Source organism: Engystomops pustulosus, chromosome 5 (genome assembly GCF_040894005.1).
Source record: "Engystomops pustulosus chromosome 5, aEngPut4.maternal, whole genome shotgun sequence".
In the NCBI taxonomy this organism is placed as follows: Eukaryota; Metazoa; Chordata; class Amphibia; order Anura; family Leptodactylidae; genus Engystomops; species Engystomops pustulosus.
In genome coordinates, this window is record NC_092415.1 from 195,400,659 (window position 1) to 195,425,347 (window position 24,689).

At 44.3% G+C, this 24,689-nt stretch overlaps 1 protein-coding gene across 6 annotated transcripts in view; it reads left to right on the forward strand.

Annotated features, from left to right (window-relative positions):
• The window catches only part of ABCB1 (ATP binding cassette subfamily B member 1), a 207,857-nt gene that overhangs the window by 101,458 nt on the left and 81,710 nt on the right, over nucleotides 1-24,689 (forward strand). For 3 of the 6 annotated variants that reach the window (XM_072154256.1, XM_072154251.1, XM_072154250.1), the window contains exons 2-5: nucleotides 1,934-2,037; nucleotides 13,598-13,676; nucleotides 16,658-16,802; nucleotides 17,956-18,004. The exons of 1 other annotated variant lie outside the window; for it this stretch is intronic. In XM_072154256.1, the coding sequence (XP_072010357.1) occupies nucleotides 1,943-2,037; nucleotides 13,598-13,676; nucleotides 16,658-16,802; nucleotides 17,956-18,004 (368 nt within the window). In that variant the 5' untranslated portion in view covers nucleotides 1,934-1,942. Of the gene's footprint in view, nucleotides 1-3; nucleotides 140-1,933; nucleotides 2,038-3,858; nucleotides 3,918-13,597; nucleotides 13,677-16,657; nucleotides 16,803-17,955; nucleotides 18,005-24,689 lie in introns of those variants that run through there. 2 more of the 6 variants (XM_072154255.1, XM_072154260.1) reach the window with 2 other exon arrangements.

Sequence of the window (24,689 nt, forward strand, 5' to 3'; positions counted from 1 at the left end):
GGAGGGACCTAGCAGATTCTCCAGCTCGCTCTGTGTGATCTGCCTCTTTTGCTCTGTCATCCTCTACATTGTAACATCAGGACTGTGTGACATCCCTTGTGGAAATACTTTTGCAACATAAGCTGCAGACACTGTAAAGGTAAGTAACAAAATAGAGTTATGCCAATAGTGTTTACTCTATGTTTAATTCATTGGATTACCGGTAGGTTTTGGGCACAGAGCTGAAAACATTATAACAACATAAGAGGTTGTACTTTAGAATGTATCATATCTTCCCGTGCTTTTACATTCATCTTAATAATAATAGATACATAAATAATAAAAAAGCCAAATAACAATTCAGCTCTGCTACATCTACCTATAACTAGGACAGGATTCCTGGTATATTTATGTCTTTTTTTTTTTATTTGGCTCATATACCTGTGGATTGGTGCTTTGAAACAAGATACAGACAAGTCCCTGGGTTATGTACAAGATCGGTTCTGTAGGTTTGTTCTTAAGTTGAATTTGTATGTAAGTCGGAACTGTGTATTTTATCATTGTAACCCCAGACAGAATTTTTTTGCCCTGTGTGGATTTTAAAAATGTTGGATCGTCATAAGAACCAGAATTACCAATAAAGCTTCATTACAGACACCTGTGATAACTGTTATAGCTGTTTATTGTAGCCTAAGGATAAAGTACAGTAATTTAACAATATCCAGAGGTCCGTTTGTAACTAGGGGTCGTCTGTAAGTTGGGGACCGACTGTATACTAAGACCAGTATGAACCAATTATTGGATAAAATGTACCAAAAAAGTGGTGCAAGTGCCATGTGTCTTCTATATTAGAGCTTTTATTAATATTTTTCTTTTGGCTTTTTTTCTTTTGCCCTCTGGATGTTGGAAATTTACTGTACTTTAGCCCCAGGCTACAATAAACAGCTATAAAAGTTATCAAAAGTGTCTGCAATTAAATTTTATTGTTAATCCTGGTTCTATTTGTCTGGGGTTCCAATTATAAAATATATAGTTCCGACACTTACATATTCACATACAAATTCAACTGAAGAACATACCTACAGAACCGATCTTGTATGTAACCCGGGGACTGCTTGTATTGTATTTTGCAATGTTATTATTGTATATGATTTCTTTTTTTAGTTTAGAATTTCCAAAAAAATGCTGTAGAATGGAAAATACTTTTACAATCACCTTATATACTAGTAGCACGTCAGATGCCATCATAGCTTGTCATGGAGGTAGAAGACATATTCGGGCATATTTACTAAAAGCAGTGCAGTTTGCCTGCGTATACTGCAGGGGGCGCCAGATTCATGATTTATGGCACCCTCTGTCCTGCTCTGACAAAGCACACAAACTTTTTTTTGGTGCACCTTTAATAAACTTTGCATGTTAATTGTGGCGCACGGTCCAACTGTGCACCGGATCTCCCATTTCAATGATGAAATTTGTGTTGCGTCTGCACTATTTTTCAAAATACAAATTTCTTCTGATTATGTGCTAAAAAATGAGTCAGGGGAAATAGAAGTCCAGGAAAAGTGTCGGGACGGAAGAGCTGCACCTAAATTGATTGACATAAAAAAAGGTGCAGAAAAGAAGCTAAATTGTGGCACCGACATATAATAAATATGGCGCACATGGCTCAGCGACAACAAAAAAAAACACAACTGCTAAACATTTACAAAAACATATAATAGATTCTAAAATAGATGTAAAATATTTACTATATACTCAATATATATACTCTATAATATATGTACTTTACAGTATATATCTTGTACGTAACTGGAGACTGCCTGTATTATAAGTCATATAGAAATATATATAAACATATATTTGAAATTTTCGTCCTTTTCTAACTATATTAATGTATGTTTTCGTAAAAACAAGACACCATCTCAATCTTTTTTTTTTTTTTTTTTTTTTTTAGCTTTTAAAGATGGCAAGTACCCAGAATGGGATCGAGGAAAAAAACCAAGCTAATGGCCTCGGAGGAACTCAAGTGGATGTCACAGACCCCAATCCGCCAGAAAGGTGACTCTTGTAAACATCATCTAATGCAAATATGTCTTAAAAATCAAGCGCCGTATGCCCTGAAAAAATAGGACATGTCCTATTTTTTCACGGGGTACAGGGCGGTTCGGTGCCGCACTTGTGAGGCACCGTACTGCTCCCGTAGGGTGCCGCGCGCCCATAGCCGTCTATGGGGAACGTATATTGGCCGTATATACATCGGCCGTATATATTTAACGTGTAAATGCAGCCTTAGGGTGAAGACACAGGTGGCGTTTTTAGGCCGTTTTTGGGCCGTTTTTAGTTGGGCGGTTTCAGATCGTAAAAAACGCATACGTTAAAAAACTCATCCGTTTTTTTTAAACGCATGCGGTTTTGTCAGTTTTTCCGAATGTGCGCAATTAAAAATGGACAAAAACGCATGCGTTTTCAAAAAACGGACACGTTTTTAAAAAATGGATGCGTTTTTATACGCATGCGTTTTTTACGATCTGAGAACGCACTAACAAAAACGGCCCAAAAACGGCCTAAAAACGCCACGTGTGTCTTCACCCTCAGGGTGATGCCACACCTGCCGTTTTTAGCGTCTTTGTCAGTCTTTCCCAATTATCTTAATAGATAAACAGGTTGTAAGTAGCCAAACGCATGGTAAACGGTCAAAAACTCACTTAAACGGACTGAAAATGCATGCTTAAAAACGGACCAAAACATGTGGCGTTTTGAATGTGTTTTTGGCCCGTTTTTTTAAGCAGTCCGTTAAAAAATGCATGCGTTTTTTGACCGGTTTTACCAATTACCGGTTTTACCTAATACGCAAGCATTTTCAAAAAAGCATGTGTTTTTTTAACGGATTGTTTAAAAACGGGCAAAAAACGTGTTCAAAACGCCACATGTGTCGCCGGCCTAAGGGTGAAGACACACGTGGCATTTTTAGGCCGTTTTTGGTCCGTTTTTGGTAAGTGCGTTTTCAGATCGTAAAAAACGCATGCGCTAAAAAACGCATGCGCTAAAAAACGCAAGCGTTTTTGTCCGTTTTTAATTGCGCAAATTCTGAAAACCGGACAAAAACGATGTGAAAACGCACTAACTAAAAACGGCCCAAAAACGGCTTAAAAACGCCACGTGTGTCTTCACCCTAAGGGTGATGCCACACATTGGGGCAGATTTATCAAGCAGTCTGAAAGTCAGAATATTTCCAATTGCCTATGGCAGTGATGGCGAACCTTTTGGAGACCGAGTGCCCAAACTACAACCAAAATTCAATTATTTACCGTAAAGTGCCAACATGGTATTTTAAGCAGTTACTTATTGATACCTGTTCTTCCACATCATGCAATCGTATCAGCCGCTTGAGGCCACCAATACAGTTGAAAGAAGGAGGGCAAATTCAGACTCTCATTGTAGCTTCTCTCCAGGGTCTCTCTGTATAGGAAGAATGGTGGGTCCAGCAAGATGACCTCCACAGATAATGCAGCGCTGTCCACACCTTCTCACTTTTTCCGCAGTTCAAAAAGGCCTATGAAGTGTCGCTTTAAAATAGCCCTGAGCGCAGCATCTCTTAAGTTGCCTGGGACTGCAGAAAGATTTGGTGGATTTGGTCCTATTTGGTGAACTCTGTCCTGGGGTGATGGTCTGAGTGCCCACATAAATGGCTCCGAGTGCCACCTCTGGCACCCGTGCCATAGGTTCGCCACCACTGGCCTATGGCAACCAATCACAGCTCCCCTTTAAAATATTCATGAGCACTGGTGAAATGAAAGCTGAGCTGTGATTGGTTGCCATGGGCAACTGGAAATATTCTGACTTTCAGACTACTTGATAAATCAGCCCCATTGCGTTTTGAACACGTTCTTTGTGCATTATACACGGACAATGCACTTTCAGGGAACGCGGCATGATGAGTAAGTACATGTGCCCTAACATGTGAACGGATCCTAAAGTGTCATGTATCAGGAGGCAAGGGGGGGGAAGGTTCTTTTCCGAATTGACTATTTACTAGACAATGAACCTTCCTCTGTAAACAGTATACAGGAGATGTTTACGGCAGTCTATAGCATCAGAGCTGCTATAAACATTGTACACGACATATAATAAATATGGCGCACATGGCTCAGCAACAAAAAAAACCCACGTCCACCAAAGAACTGTTAAAGATTTACAAAAAGTATATAATAGACTCTAAAATAGATATAAAATACTTACCATATACTGAAGTATAAGTATTTTTGTGCTGAAAAAGCCCCAATAATATTATACCCGAATATATGTATATATATATATAAATAATAACTTAGTGCTCACCTCCAACGTCCTCTTCTCCTTGTGGGTGAGCACCAGACGTGAGTACTAAGTTTGCTGGACATTTTATTAGTTGCTGCCTTTCCCATCCTAGGCTTATACTCGAGTCCATAAGTTTTCCCAGTTTTTTGTGGCAAAATTAGGTGCCTCGGCTTATACTCAGGTATATACGGTATATTATAATCATCTTATAGACTAGTAGCACTTTAGATGCCATCTTGACTTGTCATGGAGTGTAGGAAATATAGTTTTATAGCAAGAGATCTGGGAAAAATTTTTTTATTAAGAGTCTGTCTGATCCTCTTCCAGCCCTATTATCCAAAAGCTTGATGTTGCACAGATCTACATTGTGTGAGGATAATTTATTCCTCCGATGACATCAGGGAACCACCACGGTTCTGTGCCGTCTGCTTTTAGGTTAAACAAGGTCTAATATATTAGATGTTATCGTGTCCATTTCATAAGATAAATGGAGGCAGCTATATATAGCGCCTGCCTGCCAATAAATATTCATACTCAGACAATGCGCCCAGCAGGAGATTGAGACTCAGTAATAAATATTAGGGAAAGAATACTTGCCAACTGTCCTCAATTTACCCAATTTCTATGTAACTTTGCAAGAGACCCAATATTGGTACAAATTGCAGGTATAAGCATATGGGGAGGACTGTAATGAGTGGTAGTGGAACGCCTAAGGTGATAAGAGGCCCAGGCAATGGTCGCGTTTTGCTTTCCTATATTTAGATTCCAAGTTTATTTTTGTTATGGAAAATGTGATATTCACCTGTCCAGACTTTATATACGAAGCCACTGTCTTTGTCCTCTTGCACAGGAAGGTGTTTGCGGAACATGTGATAGCCTCTTAGCTTCTATGGGGCACATTTACTTACCGGGTCCTGTCGTGATCCCGCTGTGCGTTGTCCGACGAGGATGAAGTCCGGCACGATTCACCAGGATCGTGCGCCCTATATCCTGCATGTGTCGCTTCCCCGCTCAGGTCCGCCGGAGTTCCCCTTGTTCTTCCTGGTGTATGTGAGTGCATGGCTTGCAACACAATTTGAGATGTTAAATCCCGTGTATTGTCCAAATCTGTCGGATCGTCTGTCGGCCCGCCCCCCCGATTTGTGTCACGTGAAAGCCCACGCCGATGCGACAAAATACGATAGTATTAGCAGGAAAATAGCTAAACATGTGAAAAATAATATTTTTTTTTCATTTAAAAGTTTTTTTTTTAATAAGCACTAAAATTGTATAAACCTTTACCAAAATATGTTATTAATCTATACAGTAGCCATCCATCAAACTTTCCCAGGTTCAGAGGGTGCATGTAATTTTTGTAGCTCCATCTGCTTTCAGTCTTCAGCTGACAGACTGGAGGGGGGCTCACTTCAAATAGTCATATCTCCTCCACCGTGGCACCTAGAAACACAATTCGGGTGTCCTATTAAGTATATCTGGTCCGGTCTGGAATTCAGAGCTGTATATAAAAATCACATTCTCTTCTGCAACTTTAACAGTGGTTCTGATGTGATATTAAAGATTAGATTTTCCTCTTTAAGAGGACACCAGGGTTGTGTTTCTAGGTGCCACAGTTCAGGACATATAGCTGTTTGAAGTGGGACACTGGGGCAGATTTACTTACCCGGTCCTGTCGCGATCCAGCGGCGCGGATTCGGGTCTTCCATCGATTCACTAAGGTAGTGCGCCCGATGTCCACTAGGTGTCGCTGCTGTGCTGAAGTCCGTCGGCGTGCACTGCAGTTCACCAAGCTATCGTGGGTGCAGGTAAGTGCGTGTCGTGCAACACTTTTTTTTTTTTGAATAGGACGGTTTTTCCGAATCCGTCGGGTTTTCTTACGGCCACGCCCCCTATTTTCGTCTCGTGCATGCCGGCGCCGCAAAACGGAAAAATTTGGGTAACCCGACGGAGAAACGCAATTCGGGCCCTCAGTAAATGACCCAAATTGTCTTGATGTGTATATACGTGCTATCTGCACAGGGTATGTGCCAATAAGACTTACATTCACAGGCGCCATCGACACACAAGGGGGTGGCTCTGCAGAGGCTACTTAGGGCATGGCCCCGGAGCTCACAGAGGCTACTCCCACCTCCAATGTAATACCCTCTTAATGTGATTGGCATAAAAATTTAATAAAGTTTTGAAACAGATGGGTTACATTTTAGAAAATAATAAAAAACTGTATGGGGATGAGAGATGTTTGGGGTATCTTCAATGGGCTCAAATACACAGCTGTTGTTTCCATGTCCCTGTGTATGACCTTATTGTTAGAGATAATAATCTCAGAGCCGGTCCTATCACTGCCTAAGTGTGCAAGTTTTCTATAGTCACGGGCTCATACTCCACTGACAGACAGGCCGCATAAAAAAAATAAAAAAATCTACGCCCTCTTGGCGTCAAATCATTCCAAATTTTGTTCTTGGATACTGGTCAAATTTAATGAGGTTTCCAGGAATTTCTATTGTTAAGAGATCCTCAGGATATGTCAATAGTTGTTTGGTGTGGGTCCGACAAGCGGTCCATGTACAGATTAGCCATTTGGAACCACATAAACAAAAATCTTTAGTTTTTTTAGGACTCAATTTTCATTTTTTTTAATTTTATTTGAAAATCACTTTCCAACATTTCACCATGACCTTATGTTATCCCAATGACAGCTGTTTTTGTCCAGCGCCTCTATGTTTGTGTGTCACTATCACAGATATAACGTTTCCAGACATTGTGGCAGCACACATTTTTTATTGCATTAAACAACATTCACTGCGGTTTTCTATTGTTTTTCCTGAATGCCAAATGGTTTCTTCTACTAAAAATAACATTATAGTATTCAATTTCAATAGAAAAACTTTATCTTCAATATTTATGACTGTGATACAAGTAATTAACTGATGGCTCCGCTGCCTATTCACATCACATTTATCGGAATCGAAATCTTGAATAGCCTTGAATAGCCAGCGCACCCAGCATCACATACACATATACTACCATATGCATACATACACATAGGCATATACAAACACACATACACAGTCACAGAGTCACAGTCAACGGTGCAGAGATCAGTGCATGCAAATATGCACCCATGAGGAAGCAATTGCTTATCCATAGCCTTCTTCATACTCCCTTAAAGGAAATCTACCACCAGGATGAAGGATTGTAAACCAATCCCACTGACATACTGGTGTGTGCCGCCTTTAGCAGGATCAACTCTTCTTTTAGCTTCTTATGCCCTGGTTTTTACCAAAAAAAGGCCTTTAAAACTATGCAAATGAGTCTGAGGGGCTCCAGGCACCATTAACACCTTAGGGAGCCTGGAGCCCCACAGGTTCATTTGCATATTTTTTAAAGCCTTTAAAAAGGACATAAGAAGCTAAACAAAGATGAGATCCTGCTGTAGGAGGCACACAGCAGTATGTGAGTGTGCTTGGTTTACAAGCCTTCATCCTGGTGGTAATTGTCCTTTAATGGCCTCATGATATACTATTATACATTATATCCTATTTAGGCCATTTTTTTAAGTCAAAGGTCGTTAAAGGGGTTTTCCCACGGGATAGGGCCTAATTTGCTGATCAGTGGGGCGTCTCAGTGATGAGACCCCCACAGATCACGAAAACTAGGGGTCCGGTGGGGTCCCACGTATTGTCAGACTAATGGAGCAGGTGGCCGCACATGACCGTTCTGCTCCATTAATCTCTATGGAGCTGACGGAGATCGCCGAGCGGATAGGATAGGGCCTAACTTTTGTCCGTGGGAAAACCCCTTTAAGGGGTTAAACTACCCCCCCCCCCTTAGTTTGGGTGTGAAATTTCCTTTCTAGAATTCTCTCTTTTATGTGAAATTTCACCCATTTACCTATAATAAAATATCCTCCAAAGAAAATGTGCATGGATGGAGAATGGATGTGTCGAGTTTGGACACGGCAGGTGGTTTTTCACTTCATACTCATCTATTCCGGTTGTATTGTACCTATAAACATGTGAGCTACAGAATTGGAAATACGAGCTGCAGATAAAGATCCAGTTCCTGCTTTAACCGTCCGCATCTCCAATTCTGTATTTCACTGAACCACAAGAAATCTGAAAGATGAGATTCTTATCTTTAATATGACACCTACAGCATATTTCTAGGTGCCACAGACCTAAAGATAGGGGCGTCTATCTGCAACCACTAAACCTTACTCTTCTCAGGAAAAATGTGACTCTTCTCTGCTCTTTTTCACATGCCTCTGGAGGTAAATGTGTGGGATTTCACATAAAAGAGGATATTCTAAAAAAAGGACATTTCGTTAGTAGTCCTCAGATCAAAAATACTTTCTACCATTGTAATAGATGTTGTGGAAAGGGAAACAACATCTTTAAAGACTCTCAGATGAAAGTAGAAACATTTTCTCTGCCGCATGAGGTTTCCTGGTCACCCACAGATGGAGATTTTTATCAGTTATAAAACCTTTATCCTGAATCGCAGGGGGTCCGATTGACGAGCTGGGAAACCTCAGACTTCACACAGTTGTGATGTTTTCAAACAAAAGGTATATAAAAAAAATAAAATAGATACAAGTTCTAAACATTCTAAATCAATATATGCTTCTAATTCTATTTCTCAATAGTGTTTAAAGAAATATTTGTTTAATAATAATAATCTTTATTTATATAGCTCCATCATATGCTGTAGTGTTTACACATTCTGGGGAACAAATACAAATAAAACAAGACGTTACAGAGTATGGGACAGTCACATAAAACAATAGGAATGAGGGGGTGACACAAGAGCTTACAGTGTATGAGGATGAGGGGTGACACAAGAGCTTACAGTGTATGAGGATGAGGGGTGACACAAGAGCTTACAGTCTATGAGGATGAGGGGTTGACACAAGAGCTTACAGTCTATGAGGATGAGGAGGTGACACAAGAGCTTACAGTCTATGAGGATGAGGGGTGACACAAGAGCGTACAGTCTATGAGGATGAGGAGGAGACACAAGAGCTTACAGTGTATGAGGATGAGGGGTGACACAAGAGCTTACAGTCTATGAGGATGAGGGGTGACACAAGAGCGTACAGTCTATGAGGATGAGGGGTGACACAAGAGCTTACAGTCTATGAGGATGAGGGGGTGATACAAGAGCTTACAGTCTATGAGGATGAGGAGGAGACACAAGAGCTTCCAGTCTATGAGGATGAGGGGTGACACAAGAGCTTACAGTGTATGAGGATGAGGGGTGACACAAGAGCTTACAGTGTATGAGGATGAGGGGTGACACAAGAGCTTACAGTTTATGAGGATGAGGGGTGACACAAGAGCGTACAGTCTATGAGGATTAGGGGGTGACACAAGAGCTTACAGTCTATGAGGATGAGGGGGTGACACAAGAGCTTACAGTGTATGAGGATGAGGGGTGACACAAGAGCTTACAGTCTATGAGGATGAGGGGGTGACACAAGAGCTTACAGTCTATGAGGATGAGGGGTGACACAAGAGCTTACAGTCTATGAGGATGAGGGGGTGACACAAGAGCTTACAGTGTATGAGGATGAGGGGTGACACAAGAGCTTACAGTCTATGAGGATGAGGGGGTGACACAAGAGCTTACAGTCTATGAGGATAAGGAGGTGACACAAGAGCTTACAGTGTATGAGGATGAGGGGTGACACAAGAGCTTACAGTCTATGAGGATGAGGGGTGACACAAGAGCGTACAGTCTATGAGGATGAGGGGTGACACAAGAGCTTACAGTCTATGAGGATGAGGGGGTGATACAAGAGCTTACAGTCTATGAGGATGAGGAGGAGACACAAGAGCTTCCAGTCTATGAGGATGAGGGGTGACACAAGAGCTTACAGTGTATGAGGATGAGGGGTGACACAAGAGCTTACAGTCTATAAGGATGAGGGGGTGACACAAGAGCTTACAGTTTATGAGGATGAGGGGTGACACAAGAGCGTACAGTCTATGAGGATTAGGGGGTGACACAAGAGCTTACAGTCTATGAGGATGAGGGGGTGACACAAGAGCTTACAGTGTATGAGGATGAGGGGTGACACAAGAGCTTACAGTTTATGAGGATGAGGGGTGACACAAGAGCGTACAGTCTATGAGGATTAGGGGGTGACACAAGAGCTTACAGTCTATGAGGATGAGGGGGTGACACAAGAGCTTACAGTGTATGAGGATGAGGGGTGACACAAGAGCTTACAGTCTATGAGGATGAGGGGGTGACACAAGAGCTTACAGTCTATGAGGATGAGGGGTGACACAAGAGCTTACAGTCTATGAGGATGAGGGGGTGACACAAGAGCTTACAGTGTATGAGGATGAGGGGTGACACAAGAGCTTACAGTCTATGAGGATGAGGGGGTGACACAAGAGCTTACAGTCTATGAGGATAAGGAGGTGACACAAGAGCTTACAGTGTATGAGGATGAGGGGTGACACAAGAGCTTACAGTCTATGAGGATTAGGGGTGACACAAGAGCTTACAGTCTATGAGGATGAGGGGGTGACACAAGAGCTTACAGTCTATGAGGATGAGGGGTGACACAAGAGCTTACAGTCTATGAGGATAAGGAGGTGACACAAGAGCTTACAGTGTATGAGGATGAGGGGTGACACAAGAGCTTACAGTCAATGAGGATGAGGGGGAGACACAAGAGCTTACAGTCTATGAGGATGAGGGGTGACACAAGAGCTTACAGTCTATGAGGATGAGGGGATGACACAACAGCTTACAGTCTATGAGGATGAGGGGGGACATAACAGCTTACAGTCTATGAGGATGAGGGGGTGACACAAGAGCTTACAGTCTATGAGGATGAGGGGGTGACACAATAGCTTACAGTCTATGAGGATGAGGGGGTGACACAAGAGCTTACAGTCTATGAGGATGAGGGGTGACACAAGAGCTTACAGTCTATGAGGATGAGGGGTGACACAAGAGCTTACAGTCTATGAGGATGAAGGGGTGACACAAGAGCTTACAGTCTATGAGGATGAGGGGGTGACAGAAGAGCTTACAGTCTATGAGGATGAGGGGGTGACAGAAGAGCTTACAGTCTAGGAGGAAGAAGGGGTGACACAAGAGATTACAGTCTGTGAGGATGAGGAGGTGACACAAGAGCTTACAGTCTATGAGGATGAGGAGGAGACACAAGAGCTTACAGTCTATGAGGATGAGGGGATGACACAAGAGCTTACAGTCTATGAGGATGAGGGGGTGACACAAGAGCTTACAGTCTATGAGGATGAGGGGGTGACACAAGAGCTTACAGTCTATGAGGATGAGGGGGTGACACAAGAGCTTACAGTCTATGAGGATGAGGGGGTGACACAAGAGCTTACAGTCTATGAGGATGAGGGGGTGACACAAGAGCTTACAGTCTATGAGGATGAGGGGGTGACACAAGAGCTTACAGTCTGTGAGGATGAGGAGGAGACACAAGAGCTTACAGTCTATGAGGATGAGGGGGTGACACAAGAGCTTACAGTCTATGAGGATGAGGGTGTGACACAGGAGCTTACAGTCTATGAGGATGAGTGGGGACACAAGAGCTTACAGTCTATGAGGATGAGGGGGGACACAAGAGCTTACAGTCTATGAGGATGAGAGGGTGACACAAGAGCTTACAGTCTATGAGGATGAGAGGGTGACACAAGAGCCCTACAGTCTATGTGGAAGTGACACAAGAGCTTACAGTCTATGAGGATGAAGGGGGTGACACAAGAGCTTACAGTCTATGAGGATGAGGGGGTGACACAAGAGCTTACAGTCTATGAGGATGTGGAAGTGATGCAAGAGCTTACAGTCTGTGAGGATGAGGGGATGACACAAGAGCTTACAGTCTATGAGGATGAGGGGGTGACACAAGAGCTTACAGTCTATGAGGATGAGGGGTGACACAAGAGCTTACAGTCTATGAGGATGAAGGCGGTGACACAAGAGCTTACAGTCTATGAGGATGAGGGGGTGACACAAGAGCTTACAGTCTATGAGGATGAGGGGGTGACACAAGAGCTTACAGTCTATGAGGATGAGGAGGGGACACAAGAGCTTACAGTCTATGAGGATGAAGGGGGTGACTGAAGAGCTTACAGTCTATGAGGATGAGGGGGTGACACAAGAGCTTACAGTCTATGAGGATGAGGGGGTGACACAAGAGCTTACAGTCTATGAGGATGAAGGGGGTGACTGAAGAGCTTACAGTCTATGAGGATGAGGGGGTGACACAAGAGCTTACAGTCTATGAGGATGAGGGGGTGACACAAGAGCTTACAGTCTATGAGGATGAGGAGGGGACACAAGAGCTTACAGTCTATGAGGATGAAGGGGGTGACAGAAGAGCTTACAGTCTATGGGGATGAGGGGGTGACACAAGATCTTACAGTCTATGAGGATGAGGGGGTTACACAAGAGCTTACAGTCTATGAGGATGAGGGGGTGACACAAGAGCTTACAGTCTATGAGGATGAGGGGGTGACACAAGAGGTATAATAGCTCGTAAAATGGTGCAGCCATTTTTATAGGGGAATGGACTAAATTGCAAGTTTATTGTAATTTAACATCTTTTCATCAAAGAACAATTTTTCATTGTATGATTTTTAGCATCTGGAATGTGAGAAATAGTCTTAGTCTAGATATAATAAAAATCAATATTTAGAGCCCTTTCAAAAACCTGAAAACTCTAAACAAGACAATCTTTATCATATTTCCAAGTCTAGCAACTATCATCATAAAGCGTCTTGATCACTAACTTTTACAACACAGCACCAACCAGCTCCTCATGAAGGGTTTGAAATATCCTTTCTACAGTTCCATCTTTTATGTGAAATCTTGCCAATTTACGTATAGAGATAAAATCCAATGTCGTATACAAATGAACTGTAGAGAAGCTGAAGGGAAGGATCACTTCAGATCCATATATCTTACCTATATGTTGGTCCTGTAGCTCACAGAACCACAATCCTCATGCCATTTGAAAGACGAGATCTGTAATATGACACATGCATCAAGTTTCTAGGTGCTATAGAACAGCAGATCGGGGCATCTAAAGTAACGCTCCCCCTGCAGCCACTAAAAGTGGGCAGCTAGTTCAGAGGGGTAGCTGGGGACACATTCCCTTTAAGAAGATGTGTTCTGGGGACCCAGGTGTTTGATCAGTATGCTATTCTGCAATGGGTTATACATACTTACTAAGAACAAAGATTTTTCCAGCAATATTGCAGCACATTATGTAATATGGGATCTGACTGGATTATGTGGTTTTCCATTGCAGCAAGAAAAAAGGCTTCTTCTCCAAGTCAAAGGACAAGAAAAAAGAGGAAAAACCCAAGATGGTCAGCCCGTTCACAATGGTAAGAAACAGCGGCTTTATAAACTATTAAAAAAAAACAGATGTTGATTAAAATGAAAAATGATCTGTAAAATGTACATTGTATAGACCTCACTATTCCACCAGATTTTTAGCACCGTTTGCACCGGATTACAGCCTCTTTTTTATACCACAGAGATCTGTACTGATATACAGATGCAGCAAACCTACATGGTCAGCATAGTGGAGAAAATAATTTGTGCAAATTATTATTTGTGGTTCTCCACTATCTTAACGATATATAATCAATGCAGATGATAATAGTATACTTTGTTATATACTTCATTATAAGAATATGTTTTTTCCCCAAGTAGTTTGTGTAAATCAGCTTTCCGTCCTGTATCCACAGCTGAGAGATAAGGAGAAGCTGATAAAGTGTCTAATATCTTAAAGGAAACCTACCACCACGGATCTACCTATCAAGGTAGATCGGGTAAAAGGTGCACCTATTGGACTTGAGGATAGCCCTTTTAAGGGCTAATCCTCACGTCCCCGCAATCTTTTTATAACATTTATTCCCCTAATATGCTAATTTTCTAAAGAGGCTACTGGGGCACCCAGTAACCTCTTTGACCCTCCTACCAGATATCTTCGGCGAGTAGCTATGAGGAACTGCGTGCCCTTGTCGGCGAAGCCGGAGTTCTGCGCATGCACAGTATCTCTGGCTTTGGAGCAGTGACCAGCAGCCAAAGATATCTGGTAGGAGGATCAAAGAGGCCTCAGCTCCGGCTACTCCACGCCCCAGTAGCCTTTTTTTTTTTAGAAAATTAGCATATTAGGGAAATAAAAGTTATAAAACTATTGCGGAGATGTGAGGATTATCCCTTAAAAGGGCTATCCTCACGTCCAATAGAGGTAGATCCGTGGTGGTAGGTTTCCATAAACTCCTCACAGACAGTCACTGAGTAGTCTAATATTTTCAGTGAACTAAATCTTTCAGGAAGAACTCCTCTAGGTGTGGAAAGAGTTAATAATTAGCCTCCTTATCTGTCTGAATCTGTCTGTCTGCTCACTGTAAGAGAAAGAATCAGATATTACAGAGTTTACTATTATCAACTACTTTATTCATTTATAAAATGAATAATTAATAAGAAATCTACAGATTTAAATGCCCAATGACAGTGTGTGTGTCCCCCCCCCCCCTGCTGCATTGGTACACGCACCCTCTTTCCACTTTTTATTTGTTTACTTTCAGTGAGACTATTACAATAGCAGAATTTGAAAAATAGAGCAAAAGACCAATGAAAAGTAGCTGAGGTTCATCTGAGGTTATTGTTTGCTTGCCATTAGAGCACTTAGTCCAGGTCTCTTGCCAGGAAGTGTCGGTCTTATGTGTCTGTTCCATTTAGTTTAATTACCAAAAATGTTCTTTTAGCTCTAATGGTTCAGCCTCTATATTGGCCACATGCTGATCCATGGTTCCTACCATTTCCTCAATCAGGTCTGCAGGTTTCAGGTCTGGATAACCTGCATTACAAACAAACCTGCAATTTTTTTTACCTCCAAATAATCTGTAGCCCAAAATAACATCAATGAAATGTTATCCCATAAAACATAAGCCCCTACAAGGGGGAACTTGAACTGTGTAGGGGGCTTATGTTTTGTGGGATAAGACGACTGGATTCTGAGAGGACAGAATCCAGTCCGGCTGCTCACTGCACATGCGCGGCCTCCTGCTAAACAGGAAGTGGCCGGAGGATGCTGACCCGCTGCAAGGCTCACTGCGCAGGCGCAGCCGACGGAGGCTACTGCGCAAGTGCCAGAATTCGGCAAGGTTGCCAGATGACGTAGGAGGGGAGGTGTGACTGAAGACTGAAGAGAAGCGGAAGACCATGGTGACTCGCCCGCACACCCACTTTGACTCGCTAGGTATCCTGCCTGTTTACCAGGTAGGAAATCAAAGTTCTTTATATGCAGCAGGCATTATTTTAACTAAATCAAGGGAGTCCTTGAGAGATAAGGAGATATTATAAATAAAGATATAATAAAGAGATAATGGAACCTGTCCATTCCAAAAGTTTGGCCAAAATTTTAATCCCAACACAGTCGCCAAACATAAACCATAGTTCACACTAGGAACGTCAAAATAAAACATAGACGAAATCAGCGCAACCTCAGCCGCATTCCACAGACTCAGATGTTACAATGACACGTTGATGCAATTTCAGGCTACAGATGACTGTTATATGAGCTGTGTGGGGGCTTAAGTTTTGTGGGATAATATAAGCTGTGAGGGGGCTTATATTTTGTGGGATAAGATGACATTTTTATTGATGCAATTTTGGGCTACAGATGACTTTTTTATGAGCTATGTGGGAGCTTATGTTTTGAGGAATAAAATGAGCAATATGGGTGCTTGTGTTTTGTGGCATAAGATGACATTTTCACTGATGCAAAGTTGGGCTACTGATGACTTTTATTTATTCATTTGTGTATACATTAAAAGATATATGGCTCTCTAAATATAACAACATATAACTACCATAAAAACTATACTACTATATAGGAATTTCATAATTTTTTGATGATAACACCCAGAGAATCTCATACAAATATAATTGCAACTTCTACCCTATCCACAAAATAAGCTGATAAACACTGGGGGTCCATTCACTTGGACCCCCACCAATCATAAGACTGGTGTTCCCATAAAGAATGGATGGAGCAGCTGTTCGTCTCAGGCAAATATGACTCTTCTCTATGACTTTGGAGGAGATTTTTTGATTGATAAATTAGGGGAATTTCACATAAAAGGGAATTCTAAAAAGGACATTTCATGCCCTACCTGTTATGTTTAGCAGGGTAAAATCTGGTGACAGGGTCCCTTTAAAATTGTAGAGAACCCCTTTAAATTTTGTTAAATAGTAACTTAATTGATCTGGAGATGAAGGTTTTTTTGGTCTCCTCTGTTGCATGACATTAGCAGATGTATATTTTGAAGTGTAATACATCTTCTTTTTCTAGTTCCGATATTCTGGAGGAGTAGATAAAATCCTAATGGTGGTTGGCACAATTGCATCGATGGCTCACGGCGCCGGGCTGCCGCTCATGATGCTCGTCTTTGGAGACATGACAGACAGCTTTGTGGAATTTGAAAAAAATGCGACTTGTGAGTATGATACGAAATAGCACGTGTTCTGCGTCACAAAGTTGAGTCTGGAACTCGATTGTGTAGTTTGATGCGCTGTGGATCCACACAAGGATTAGCCTCATATGAATGGATGACCTTCCCATAGGTCACTTTATTAGTAGTTGATCATTGGGGTTGTGTCTTTGGGTGGTCTGAATTGCAATACAGATGGAACTGTCTCTTTCCAGCTCTAACCTGTGGTTACACTATGCAGGAGCATGTCTCACCCTCCCCCGTCCCTCAGCTCTTCCCCCTCCCTCTGCCTGATGTAATTTCACACAGTTGTTCCTGAGCAGTGAAATATCCTGTAAAGTAACAGCATAGAGGGGCGCTAGTAATGCCCTCCAGAGCCTTTGTGGCTCATTACCATCATTTTAAAAGTTGATTTTAGAAGCAAGGAAGCCATGAATAACAAATACAAGCAGTCCCCGGGTTACATACAAGATATGTTCTTTACCTTTGTTCTTAAGTTGAATTTGTATGTAAATCGGAACTGTATACAGTATTTTTCGGACTATAAGGCGCACCGGAGTATAAGGCGCACCATCAATAAATGCCTGCTAAAACGTCTAGGTTCATATATAAGGCGCACTGGAGTATAAGGCGCACCTGAATATATGGATGAATGACCAGCAGGTGGCAGACCTGTGCACAGTTCAAGGTAGCTGTTGTCTGTAAGTATGGTTTATATATAAGGCGCACTGGACTATATAAAAATATACAGTACTTTATAATAGTAACCGCAGCCAAATTTTTTTTGGTCTCTGTGACAATTGGATTTTAAAAATGTTGGGTTAAGTACCAGTATTAACAATAAATTACCAATTACCAGAGGTCCGTTTGTAACTAGGGGTCGTCTGTAAGTCGGGTGTTCTTAAGTAGGGGACCGCCTGTATAAGAAGATTACCACACTCACGGTGCCCGGATCTATGAGTAATTGCCATTATCTTAGTTGATTTTGATGGTAGACTCTCCTTAAAGTCAGCTAATTTCCACAATTGATGCTCTTAGCTGAACGCTGGGTGTTGCCTCCCATCAATCAACCTTTAATGACCTATTGCTACTAGTTTAGGACCAGAAAACAAAAGTAATATATCATTTTTATTTTCAACAATGTTTTTGTTCTCCACAGTGGAACAAATGATAAATGCTTCCGTTCAGTTCCAAGAGCAAATGTCAACGTAAGTACAAGTCTTAACAAATCATCAGCTGATCCAAGTTAAACTCTTTTTGATGTCACTAAAATACTCCAGTAAATATAGCACATGCTAATACAGGACAGTGCGGGGGCAATAGGAATTTCATACACTGACAATCTTGCAAGTAACGGTGAAGTCTGTAATTTTTATCTTAGGTTCATTTCATTGGTGATAGACAAAGGGGCAGATTTACTTACCCGGTCCATTCGCGATCCAGCAGTGCGTTCTCTGCGCTGGATTCGGGTCCGGCCGGGATTCATTAAGGTAGTTCCTCCGCCGTCCACCAGGTGACGCTGCTGCGCTGAAAAGCATCGGAACGCGCTGGAGTTCACCGGCTCGGGCTGAGTGAAGGTAAGTGCAAGCTCCGCAACACATTTTTTTTTTTTAAATGCAGCGGTTTTTCCGAATCCGTCGGGTTTTCGTTCGGCCACGCCCCCCAATTTCCGTCGCGCGCATGCCGGCACCGATGCGCCACAATCCGATCGCGTGCGCCAAAATCCCAGGGCAATACAGGGGAAATCGGCGCAAATCGGAAATATTCAGGTAATACGTCGGGAAAACGCGAATCGGGCCCATAGTAAATGACCCCCAATATCTTTAAAAAAATACAGAAAATTATTATTTATAGAGCACTATTAATATTGATATGTTTCTGAGAAGAGCGGATGGTAATAGAGTGAAGCTGAAGGTCCTGTGAGTAACAGAGTTCATGTGTGGGACGGAATTGGCTGATGAGTTCAGAAATATAAGTAGGGGTCAGGTTATGGACGGCTAGTAAGGTTAGTATTTTAAGTTGAATTCGCTGTGCATTGGGTAACCAGTGGAGAGACTGGCAGAGAGGAGACGAAGAGGAGAACGGAGGAGACAGATGGATTGGAGGGACACCACAGAGAAGAATGTTGCAGTAGTCCAAGCGGGAGATGATGTGGGCATGGACTAGCAATTTTGTTGCCTCAATTTTGTAGGATTGAGGAAGGGTCAGATGCGAGAGATGTTTTTGAGATGAAAGCGGCAGGTTGTAGTAATGTCTACCTGTATGTGAGGCTTAAAGGAGAAGTCAGAGTGAAATAGGACTCCAAAACAGTGGACCGGTCAGACTGCGGAGCTATGAATATGAATTGCGATAATAAGGCATGGCGGGAGCAACGTGTTAGGTAGAGGAAAGATTTTGGGGGTCATATACTAAGGGCCGATTCTCGTTTTTCCCGACGTTTTACCCAAATATTTCCGATTAGAGCCGATTTTTCCTGAATTGCCCCGGGATTTTGGTGCACACGATTGGATTGTGGCGCATCGGCGCCGGCATGCACGCGGCGGGAAATCAGGGGGCGTGGCTGTAAAAAAAACGACGGATTCGGAAAAACCGCCGCATTTAAAAAAAAAGTGCCGCTCGACGCGCGCTTACCTTCACCCAGGGTAGGACGGTGAACTCCGATGCAATCCGATGGTCTTCAGCGCAGCAGCGACACCTGGTGGACGTCGGAGGAACTGCCTTAGTGAATCCCGTCTGGACCCGAATCCACCGCAGAGAACGCGCCGCTGGATTGCGAATGGACCAGGTAAGTAAATCTGCCCCATTGAGTTCTGTCTTGTCCATGTTCAATTTTAGATAAATGGAAGAGAAGAAGGAGGATATGGCTGATAAATTCTCTGGAATTTTGTCTAGAAGGGAGGAGATATCTGGACCAGAATGATTGATCCGTGTGTCATCTGCATAGGAGTGGTATTGAAAGCCATGGGACTTAATAAGCTGTCCTAGGCCAGAGATGGAGATAAAGAAGAGTAGGGGTCCTTGAGGGACACCAACAGAGAGGGGCGAGGTAAAGAGGTAGTATGAGAGGGATAGACAGCTGAACGTCTCTTGGAGAGGTATGAGCAGATGATGCAGACAGGAGGTCATTAGAGACTTTTGTCACAGAACTCTTCGTGGAGTGATTGGATCGGAATCAGATTGTATGGAAGGTCTTCCATTCACCTTCACTTTCCCTTAGGGATCCATTTAAGTTAGTTATGATACTACACCATCCTACTCCTGTGGAGTGACCTTACTGTTAAAAGCAGGTGATAATAGTAACTAGAGATGAGCGAACATACTCGTCCGAGCTTGATGCTCGATCGAGCATTAGCGTACTCGTAACTGCTCGTTGCTCGGACGAGTATTTCGCCCGCTCGAGAAAATGGCAGCTCCCGCCGTTTTGCTTTTTGGCGGCCAGAAACAGAGCCAATCACAAGCCAGGAGACTCTGCACTCCACCCAGCATGACGTGGTACCCTTACACGTAGATAGCAGTGGTTGGCTGGCCAGATCAGGTGACCCTGGGATAGACTAGCCGCTGCCCGCGCTGCTCGGATCATTCTCTGTCTGGATGCCGCTAGGGAGAGAGCTGCTGCTGCTCAGGGAAAGCGTTAGGGTGTTCTATTAGCTTACTGTTAGGCAGGAGTGATTCTTAAAGAACCCAACAGCCCTTCTTAGGGCTACAATAACGTTATAATTTTTTTTTTTTTTTATTTGCAGCTAGTACCATATTGTGAGGAATTAGCAGGGGGACTTGCTACCATTGTGTTTAGCTCTTAGTGACACACATATCCACCTCAAACACCAAAGTGGGAAAATTTATTAGGGGTTTGAGTAGAATTAGGCATAGTCTGCCAGTTTCTTTTTATTTTACGTTTATTTTTTTCATAACTCAGCGTCATCTCATCTGGCATAGTAGTGTGCTGTAATACTTGGCTAGAAAATAGCCATAGGAGAATACAAACGTCTTAATTACGCCTACAGTAGCGTTATATATATTTGATTTCTGGTTGATCTGCTGGTGGCTGTACTTGCTGCAGTGCATCTACTATCAAATTGGGAGCAATTTGGAGTCAGACTTGCGACCACTGTGTTTTAGTGACGCACATATCCATCGCAAAGACCGAAGTGGGAAAATTTATTAGGGCCCGGGGTTGTATTTCAACTAGGCACAGTCTGCCATTTCCTTTTTTATTTTACGTTTATTTTTTTCATAACTCAGCGTCATCTCATCTGGCATAGTAGTGTGCTGTAATACTTGGCTAGAAAATAGCCATAGCAATAGGATAGCATCGTTTGGTTTTAAAAACTAAAAAACACAAAAAAAAAAAAAAAAAAAAAAAAAAAAAAATACAAGTTATAACTCTCATTTTCAAAATGTTTAACCCGAGGGCTAGGGGTAGAGGACGAGGGCGGGGACGTGGGCGTCCAACTACTGCAGGGGTCAGAGGCCGTGGTCCTGGGCGGGGTGAGACACCACCTGCTTATGAGGGAGCAGGGGAACGCCGCAGAGCTACACTCCCTAGGTTCATGTCTGAAGTTACTGGGACTCGTGGTAGAGCACTGTTGAGGCCAGAACAGTGCGAACAGGTGATGTCGTGGATTGCCGACAATGCTTCGAGCAATTTGTCCACCAGTCAGTCTTCCACGCAGTCCACCCATGTCACCGAAATCGGCACTCCTCCAGCTCCTGCACCTCAGCCTCCTCCCCCCCAGTCTGCCCCCTCCCAGCAAAATTTGCCATTTGAACCGGCATACTCTGAGGAACTGTTTTCTGGACCCTTCCCACAGTCACAAACCACTTGTCCGGTTGCTGATGAGCAATTTTCTGATGCCCAGGTTTTCCACCAGTCGCAGTCTGTGGGTGATGATGACCTTGTTGACGTAGTGGAAGAAGTGTGTAAAGAGGTGTCCGACGATGAGGAGACACGGTTGTCAGACAGTGGGGAAGTTGTTGTCAGGGCAGGAAGTCCGAGGGGGGAGCAGACTGAGGGATCGGAGGATGATGAGGTGACAGACCCAAGCTGGGTTGAGAGGCCGGGTGAACACAGTGCTTCTGAGACGGAGGAGAGTCCTCGACCAGAACAGGTTGGAAGAGGCAGTGGTGGGGCCAGACGGAGAGGCAGGGCCAGAGCTGGTGCATCAGCGCCAAATGTGTCAACTAGTGTAGCTCCCGTGGCGAGGGCTCCTGCGGAGAGGGCTAGATTTTCAGAAGTCTGGAGGTTCTTTAAGGAAACACCGGATGACCGACGGACTGTGGTGTGCCACATTTGCCAAACCAGGATCAGCAGGGGTTCCACCACTACTAGCTTAACTACCACCAGTATGCGCAGGCATATGAATGCTAAACACCCCACTCAGTGGCAACAAGCGCGTTCACCTCCGGCCGTGCACACCACTGCTCCTTCCCCTGTGTCAGCTGATAGTCAGCCCCCTGCCCAGGACCCTGCCACAAAAACCCCATCGTCACCTCCACGATCCTCCACAGCATCCACCAGCGTTCAGCTCTCCATACCCCAGACGCTGGAGCGGAAACGCAAATATAGTGCAACCCACCCGCACGCCCAAGCCCTTAATGTGCACATTTCCAGATTGCTAAGCCTGGAGATGCTGCCCTATAGGCTAGTAGAGACCGAGGCCTTTCGCAGCCTCATGGCGGCGGCCGCCCCTCGGTATTCGGTCCCCAGCCGCCACTACTTTTCCCGATGTGCCGTCCCAGCCCTGCACCAGCACGTGTCAGACAACATAATCCGTGCCCTGACCAACGCCGTTTCTGACAAGGTCCACCTGACCACGGACACGTGGACGAGTGCTGCCGGGCAGGGCCACTATATATCTCTGACGGCACATTGGGTTAACTTGGTGGAGGCTGGGACCGAGTGTGACCCTGCGGCTGGTCATATACTGCCGACGCCGAGGATTGCGGGGCCTACCTCGGTCCAGGTGTTTGAGGCCTACTATGCCTCCTCCTCCTCCCACCCCTCCTCCACCTCCTCCTCCGAACGACCATCCGTGGGCATGGCGCCATCAGTCGGTAGCTCTAGGCACAGCAGCAGTGCCGTCGCTAAGCGACAGCAGGCGGTGCTCAAACTGCTGAGCCTAGGCGATAAAAGGCACACCGCCCAAGAACTATTACAGGGCATCACGGCGCAGACTGATCTGTGGCTGGCACCGCTGAACCTGAAGCCAGGCATGGTTGTGTGTGACAACGGCCGTAACCTGGTGGCGGCTCTGCAACTCGGCAGACTGACACATGTGCCATGCCTGGCCCATGTGTTAAATCTGATAGTTCAGCGTTTCCTCAAGACATACCCCAATCTGTCTGATTTGCTCACGAAGGTGCGCCGCATCTGTGCGCATTTCAGGAAGTCCAGCACAGATGCTGCCACTCTCAGGGCAGCGCAGCGCCGCCTCCAACTGCCCGCTCACCGACTGTTGTGCGACGTGCCCACGAGGTGGAATTCAACACTGACCATGTTATCCAGAGTTTACCAGCAGCGCCGAGCCATTGTAGACTGCCAGATGTCAACTTCCACCAGAACTGGTAGTCAGGTCAGTCAGCTTCCTCAAGTCTACAATGAGGAGTGGACGTGGATGTCTGATATCTGTCAGGTGCTGAGTAACTTTGAGGAGTCAACACAGATGGTCAGTGGCGATGCCGCCATCATCAGCCTCACCATCCCGCTGCTTGGCCTGTTGAAAAACTCTCTGGTCAGCATGAAGTCGGAAGCTTTGCGCTCCTCACAAGAGACAGGGGAAGAAGATTCCCTTGTTGATAGCCAAAGCACCCTTAGGTCTGTTTCTCAGCGCATATCGGAGGAGGTGGAGGTGGAGGAGGATGAGGAGGAAGAGGAGGAGAATGTTGGCGAGACACAAGAGGGGACCATTGTTGAGTCCTACACTGTTGAGCGTGTATGGGCAGAAGAAGAGGAGTTGGAGGAGTTGGAGGAGGAGGAAATGGACAGTCAGGCCAGTGAGGGGAGTGAATTCTTACGCGTTGGTACTCTGGCGCATATGGCAGATTTCATGCTAGGCTGCCTATCCCGTGACCCTCGCGTTCAAAGAATTTATTCCAGCACCGATTACTGGGTGTTCACTCTCCTGGACCCACGGTACAAGCAAAATCTTTCCACTCTCATCCCTGGAGAGGAAAGGAGTGTGAGAATGCATGAATACCAGCAGGCCCTGGTGCACAAGCTGAAACAGTATTTCCCTTCTGACAGCGCTAGCGGCAGAGTGCGTAGTTCTGCGGGACAAGTAGCGAGGGAGAGTAGGCGAGCAGGCAGCTTGTCCAGCACTGGCAAGGGTACGCTTTACAAGGCTTTTGCCAGCTTTATGTCACCCCAGCAAGACACTGTCACCTGTCCCCAGTCTCGGCAGAGTAGGGCTGATCTTTACAGAAAGATGGTGAGGGAGTACGTAGCTGACCATACCATCGTCCTAAATGATCACACAGCTCCCTACAACTACTGGGTTTCAAAGCTGGACATGTGGCACGAACTGGCGCTCTACGCCTTGGAGGTTCTTGCCTGCCCTGCCGCTAGCGTCTTGTCAGAGCGGGTTTTCAGTGCAGCTGGTGGCATCATCACCGATAAGCGTACACGCCTGTCGACTGACAGCGCTGACAGGCTGACGCTTATCAAGATGAATAAAGCATGGATTTCTCCTAATTTCAAATCTCCAGCAGGTGAAGGAAGCTCAACCTGAATAATTTATCCACTCCTCCTCCTCCTCATTTTCCTCCTTCTCCTCCTCTTTCTACAGTAAAGCAGAGGAAACTGGCTGTTTTTTGACAGGGCCCACTGGCTCTAGGTATAGTACTTTATGCATTTAATTTTTCTGGAGGGCCACCGACACGGTCCTCTGTTTTAAA